Consider the following 6,384-nt stretch of genomic DNA (forward strand, 5'->3'; position numbering starts at 1 on the left):
ATTGAAGACATGGGTTGGCATTTTAAACCAATGTATACGTTATAACTCACACAATTTCACAAAAAGTATGATACAAATAAACAGAACATAAAACTCCAAACTCACACAACCAATTACTGATCACTCAGACAAAAAAAAGAAAACAAGTCAACTGACATTCCAGTAAACTAGCAAGTCACATAACAATTGCTGCTTATTGATCTTCTTTTTCAAACTTCAAACTGATGCTATTAACGCAGTGTCTTTCATCAGTTGGCGTATTGTATCCTATTTAGTCATTATACATACTTTGCAAATCTCAAAGTTGTAAAATATCTACCTTCTCCTTTAAAAATGTGACCGAGGTGACCGCCACACTTTGAACATACCATTTCTATACGAGTCATTCCGAAACTTCGGTCTTCGTTCCTCTTAATAGCCCCAGGAATAGCATCAAAAAATGCTGGCCATCCACAACCAGAATCAAACTTAGTCGAACTTTTGTAAAGCGGGGCATCACAACCAGCACAATTGTAAACTCCTTTAGCGTGATGATACTCATAATCTCCTGTAAATGGTCTCTCAGTACCTTTCTCACGGAGTACGTGAAACTGCTGTGGAGATAAAATTGCCCGCCATTCTTCGTCAGACTTCTCCGTCGCTGTTAAATTATCTGCGTATCCCATTTTCTGCTCTTTTGGTTCTTTCTTTAGTATGAAATTTCCTTTGAACCAGAATCTTTGAATGGTATAAGTAGTAAAAAATGAGGTAAGTTGTCGTCGTCTTGTTAAAGCAGCAGCGCCACTGGGAGAGAACATAAAGACGGCCGCCGCTCTGTAGTTATACTCCCCTCCTCTTCTAACAACGCCTGCTCCCATCCTCACAACCCTCGCAAATCTCAAAGATCTCTTATTTAACATTGAAAGCTTCGCGATGACTTGTTCTCTCATATCTACGCTGTAAATTTTTCGAGATTTTTTTTTATCTGTTGGCACCCAATCAATCTACTTTGATTTACCAATCGCGCTCATTTTTGCTTTACTAGAACTTTAGTTGCTGACAGCTTTTTGCTCCCAACTAAAAGTTACCCTGTTATAAGAATTCCAAAATTGTAAACAAACCGTCGCGTTCATCAGCGCGTTCGGAAACATCTGGTCCATCCGTTACGTAAATGTCTTCAAATTTGGGGGAGCCGAATGGCTCGACTGATAATTTTTCGGATTTACTTGTATCTGCGGTTAGCGGAATGACTCTACAGACCAAAGCTGCTACTCTAGCTTTATCTCATCCTCCAACTAGTACGCCAAAAATGCCAAAACTATTATAATCTTAGAGTGCCCTAATATAGATCTAGATCCACCTGAACCAGCTATTCTTTATGACTTACTATTTTCGCTTCAAGGCTTGAACTCTGCGACTTTGCCTTTTATCGGTCACGCTGCTATTTCCTTGCCGAACACTTTATCTATACGTTCCGTTTCTATTCTCCATGTTTTGCTAGAACCCGCGTTGCTTTACAAAAACTTGGCTTTGTTTGTTGATACGCCTAGTGGATTGGTTGGTCAAGCTTTCAGACGGGCTATGGACGAAGAGCTACTAAAATACCTATTAGTTGTCTCTAAAGTGGATGAAGAGGTGCGAAAAGAGCTTTTGGCAGAAAAAGATCTAGAAGACTTTCGAAGGGACCGGAGTCTAGGTGGGGTCACGCTCAAAAAATGTGTTTACTGGCTACATGAACCTACGTTGATTCTCAGGCTAATGGCTGATATGGCTGATAAGTGCAAAGGTATGTGAAATGTAAGGCTATTAATAGCCACATTCTAATTGTATTAGACAAATCTGGTGGGCAACTGCTAAACGAACTGCACGGATACACTGCACACGGAGACAAATTTGTTGCTGATTTTGCAAAACGCATGTTGAAGCAAGCATCTCGGCCATACTATGAACTGCTACAACAATGGATATATACAGGCGAAATCAGAGATCCTTTTTCGGAGTTTTTTATTCGAAGAGGTGAAAACTCTAATGCCCTATGGGTCGGCAAATACTTACTTGATGACACTCAAGTACCCGGCTTTATGTCTGCGCATCTGGTCCAGAAAATCCTTCAGATCGGTAAAAGTTTAGATTTTATCCGTGTTGGGTGCGACGAAGGTGCTTGGGTTGATCGTCATGGATCGGAATTGTCTCGTCCTTTTAACTATGACGATGCTGATGATGAAATGGAGAAGGCAATTGATCTGGCTTATAGCCGGACAGTTACGCATCTTATGCGCATTCTGACGGAAAAGTTCAAGTTGAAGGATCGCATACAGGCTTTAAAAAATTATTTACTTCTTGGACAAGGCGATTTCATTGCTATGCTGATGGAATTGCTGGCATCTTCGCTTGAAAAGCCTGCCAACACTTTATATCGCCATCATTTGACTTCAACGCTGGAGACAGCAATTCGAGGGTCGAACGCTCGATATGCAAGCCTAGAAATTTTACGCAGTCTAGATGCTCGCATGTTAGAGCTCTCACACGGAGAAACCGGTTGGGACGTTTTCACTTTGGAATACAAGGTGGAATCACCTCTTGACGTAATCGTCAACCCGTATGCTACTAGGCAATATCTTAAGATTTTTAATTTCTTATGGCGTCTCAAGCGTGTTGCTTTTGCTCTCGACGTTGCATGGCGTCGTTCAATAACCGGTGCTCGTGGCGTTCTTCTAACTGTTAAAGACCTAGGGCCTGATTGGAAAACGGCGAGAACATGCTGTGCTGAAATGATTCATTTTATTTGTCAACTAGAGTACTACATTCTGTACGAAGTCATTGAGTCTTCTTGGTCGGAATTGCAAGAAAAACTGGCAAAAACCGATCTCACACTCGATCGTCTCATTGAGATACATTCGACTTATTTAGCTAGAATTACACATAAGGGGCTGCTTGGATCCTCTAGAACTGGCAGAGAAGACAGCTTGATTCATCAACTCCACGAAATTTTGAAGCTTGTGCTTTCTTTTACTGGCGTAATGGTATGACTACTGTTTTGTAAAGAACCGTTAGCTGATCTTGTTGGCAGGATGTTTTATACAATTACTCGGTGGAAGAGTGCTCTCGACAGCAGACGAACGAGAACTCTATAGTGGAACATGCAACTTCTTCAGTTCCGGTTCAGATCAGAGCACGTGTGATTTCACTAAAATCAAAATTTCACGCGTTGATTGAGAATTTTCTTTGTGATCTGTCTTTCCAGAGTGATGCAGACATGCGTTTCCTCGGTATACGGCTAAACTTTAACGAATTTTACACTGTGCCCAAACGCCGGCGTGAGAAGAGATATCTAACCACGCCATCTGAATCCTAGTCACTGATTACTTCAGAGTTTTATTTCTTTTAGAGGGCAATTTGTATTGCTTTTTGTTTTATATCAGCCAATAGAACGAAAAATGATAACAGCAACGGAATAAAGAAGATCAGACAAACAAAGAGCCAATACAGGTTTATCCTATTGAGCGTTTCATAGTTCATCACTTGCAATTCGATCGAATGCGAGAGCAGAACATTAAACCGACTAAGCGACTGCTACTAGTCTTATTGTGTGTACACGTTTAGAATTAGAATTATAAGCTGTATCATTGCCTGATAAACACATAGTTATATCCCCTTCTCTAAGTCTAACATACCCGCCTTTGCGTTAAAGTCCAATATTTCGTCTTTACTGTCTAAAGTTGCTACGCTACTCTGATCCGAAACAACGACACTCGATTTAACAAACTCACCGTCTGCCAACAGAGGCTGTATATCGTCGCAGTTTTCGAACTTGCTTGATTTGTTGGTTGTGATTGGTTGTTCGCTAGATTTTTCTCGGTGGAAAAATGACAGCGCTGACTTCTTTAATACTGTTGTACATGTACTCTTCTGGCTGTTTTCACACGGAGAGCACTTGCTTTTCTGATGCACGTCAAGCTCGGTAGGCCCAATCAAATTTTGAGGAACAATACACGGAATAGCACTTCCAATAATGGTAGCCCTGTTTAGCCATGCAGGTGCCGATTTGCCGGTCAGGCGCTCAACTAATGAATTAGTAAAGTGATTGCAGTTTCTGCCTTCATCAGTAAGTTTCTTCGCACTATTGTCATCAATCATACTTATATAGCAAATTATAGCTGGTGCCCATGTATTCGGAGCTCAAATCGTTTATTATAGCCTGCACCTCTGCTGGAGAATAGTCTGTATAACCATGCGATATGCTCATACGACACAAAATTCCCCCCGGCAAAGGTGTTAATGGCTTAGAGTAATACACACCAGATATTCCAGGTTCATCATGGCCTGGAAACGGTTAATTTTCCACAGAAGACATTTGAAACAAGACGTACCTCCATATGCATACTCCCTACCATCGACTTCAACCGCAGAGTGGTAAACGCCTATTCCAAATAACCAAACCAATTCCGAAAGACGACTGTCCTGAAGCATATCATACACATTGATTGTTATATCCAATCTGCGATCAGATGAAACTAAATTAGGCTTCGTGCTATCTGAACTACCGTATTGCACGTTGCTTTGAGATGAAAACCAGGAAGAAGCAGAAGAGCTAACGGATATCGTATTTGTGGATCTATAATTAGGAATGCGAAGTTGAGGACGACCAGGCATAGGAACCGGCACAGGACCGGGTGCTGCAGAAAAAGGAAAGTGTGTAGTTGGAGTAGAAGCAGTACTACCTGTAGCCGTAACAACTGTCGTCATCTGTGTCGTTGAACTCCAACTACGCAAGCTCGATGGTCTAGAATACTGCTTCGGCTGTGGGCTTGTCGTGAGCTTCACATCCGATGGCGGCAATAGACTGGAATAAGACTCAGCCACTGGAGCGGATAATGCATTAAATGGCGAGTAATCTAGCACGGAATTTTTCGACGGAGAGCTTATACCGTAGGAGCTTGACAAAAAATTGCAGATTGGATATTGTGATTTGGTCAAGGCAAGAGAATCAGCAGATGGTGTCAAAAGTGAATGAGAGTCAACTGTGTCGCGCTCTTCATGCGCCATAATGTAACAAAGAGTGGTTATACTTGACAGTGAGTAAGGAATTTTGATTAGTGTGCCATTATTGACCGATTATCTGGTGCCAGCCTACTGTAAAATCACAAAGTAGAAGGACTCTAAGAGTTCTCAAGAAAAAATAAACAATTGGTAAAGTTGAATAGTTTATTAAGCAAAAAAGAATAAAATAAGTGGTGTCTAAAATAGCAGGTCTTTCTCAACTCTGGGTTCGCGATAAGCCGCTCGTTGGCGTATTTTAATATGTGTGAATGGTGATAACAATATTATACTTCTCGCCATTACGTAATCTAAGTGGATTCGCTCACCCGACAATACTGCAGAAAACTTTACATACGCTAGTCTGAGTCCGATGGACTTTTGAGGGTTTGGGATTCTTGGTTGTGTGGGTTACAGGAGTTTGGTAATATTTGAGGTTAGGGTTTCATCAATACATATATGACAAGTGTAGTAAATTTGTATATGAAATATGAGTACGAGGGGAAGTAGGTGTGTTTCCAACGAACAAATAAAGATTTTTCTTTTAAGTTCCTTTACGCGTTTGAGCAACGTATGAAAAACAATAGAAGAATAAAAACTAAGATAATCTAAAATATTCTTTCACAGCAAAGAAATATAAACCCCCGTCCTTAATCAATACCAAACCCTTAAAACAAGTATGAGATACCCTAACCCTTTATGTGATGGGACTCGGCACCCTCCGCTTAAAACATCAGATGGCTGCGCCTACCGTCTATAAGCGCCGACTTTGGCAGGTACTGCTTGACGGGTAGAATGTCATAGGTGGTCTGGAGCTGTAGAGAGCCGTGAACGACGTAGACGGGTGTAACAAGGCACCATTACTAAGACACTACGTAGGATAAGGATAAATGTACAACGAATTTAATAGAATACAAAACTTTGCACTTGCGGTCAAGGAAAGGATACGCCCTTCCTTATATAACACTCAGACCGCAAGTGGGCACAACGACAAAGAAACAACTCGAAGGTCGTAGAACCTCTAAGAACACCAAAAAACAATTTACCGCAACTACCAAGAAAGGGAAAGGGAAGAGCCAGGACCAGGCCGTAGAACATTCTAGCAACATACAGGACGCACGTGACCGTACGTCCTAATCTAGTAGTTAGTACGCACACACAACCCTTACCCGCTTCATGACATAGAGCCTCTAATGTAAGCTAAATTGTTGTGAGTGTTACGGCCTGAGGCCATGTTTTGTTTCTGTGTTTCGCTGTCCTCGGCAACGTGGGGTGTGTTAGGAACGATTCAGGTAAGTCATTCTAACAATAGGAGTTGGGCGGCGGAGGCCGACGGCGTGTGGTTGTGTTGGTGCGTTTACGGTTGCC

The 6,384-nt window shown here is 41.6% G+C and overlaps 3 protein-coding genes across 3 annotated transcripts; 1 reads left to right on the forward strand and 2 right to left on the reverse strand.

Moving 5' to 3' along the window:
- Window positions 1–193: 193 nt before the first annotated feature.
- V1512DRAFT_213296 (Mss4-like protein) lies at window positions 194–665 on the reverse strand (the record flags this gene model as incomplete). The annotated part of the gene is made up of 2 exons (XM_066913591.1): window positions 194–267; window positions 320–665. 2 exons carry the CDS (start codon window positions 663–665, stop codon window positions 194–196), a joined length of 420 nt encoding a protein of 139 aa, XP_066769167.1.
- A 447-nt stretch (window positions 666–1,112) lies between these two features.
- V1512DRAFT_268364 (Spc98 family-domain-containing protein) lies at window positions 1,113–3,623 on the forward strand. The gene is made up of 4 exons (XM_066917467.1): window positions 1,113–1,277; window positions 1,334–1,765; window positions 1,813–3,002; window positions 3,050–3,623. The coding sequence occupies exons 1-4, from the start codon at window positions 1,151–1,153 to the stop codon at window positions 3,332–3,334; spliced, it is 2,034 nt and encodes a 677-aa protein (XP_066769168.1). The 5' UTR covers window positions 1,113–1,150; the 3' UTR covers window positions 3,335–3,623.
- On the reverse strand, window positions 3,565–5,298 carry V1512DRAFT_268366 (PPPDE putative peptidase domain-containing protein). Its single transcript, XM_066917468.1, has 3 exons — window positions 4,350–5,298; window positions 4,119–4,302; window positions 3,565–4,072 (listed from the first exon to the last, which is right to left on the reverse strand). Exons 1-3 carry the CDS (start codon window positions 5,023–5,025, stop codon window positions 3,625–3,627), a joined length of 1,308 nt encoding a protein of 435 aa, XP_066769169.1. The 5' UTR covers window positions 5,026–5,298; the 3' UTR covers window positions 3,565–3,624.
- Window positions 5,299–6,384: the final 1,086 nt, after the last annotated feature.

The sequence above is a fragment of the Lipomyces arxii genome (assembly GCF_038497795.1).
Source record: "Lipomyces arxii strain Phaff 12-163 unplaced genomic scaffold V1512scaffold_34, whole genome shotgun sequence".
NCBI classification, from domain to species: domain Eukaryota; kingdom Fungi; phylum Ascomycota; class Lipomycetes; order Lipomycetales; family Lipomycetaceae; genus Lipomyces; species Lipomyces arxii.

Coding starts and splice junctions, on each gene's coding strand:
- V1512DRAFT_268366 (XM_066917468.1), bottom strand. CDS start 5,025: ATGGCGCATGAAGAGCGCGACACAGTTGACTCTCATTCACTTTTGACA. Junction 4,303..4,349: donor TAGGGAGTATGCATATGGAG/GTACGTCTTGTT, acceptor AACCGTTTCCAG/GCCATGATGAACCTGGAATA. Junction 4,073..4,118: donor AGCTATAATTTGCTATATAA/GTATGATTGATG, acceptor TGATGAAGGCAG/AAACTGCAATCACTTTACTA.
- V1512DRAFT_268364 (XM_066917467.1), top strand. CDS start 1,151: ATGTCTTCAAATTTGGGGGAGCCGAATGGCTCGACTGATAATTTTTCG. Junction 1,766..1,812: donor TATGGCTGATAAGTGCAAAG/GTATGTGAAATG, acceptor TAATTGTATTAG/ACAAATCTGGTGGGCAACTG. Junction 3,003..3,049: donor TTTCTTTTACTGGCGTAATG/GTATGACTACTG, acceptor TCTTGTTGGCAG/GATGTTTTATACAATTACTC.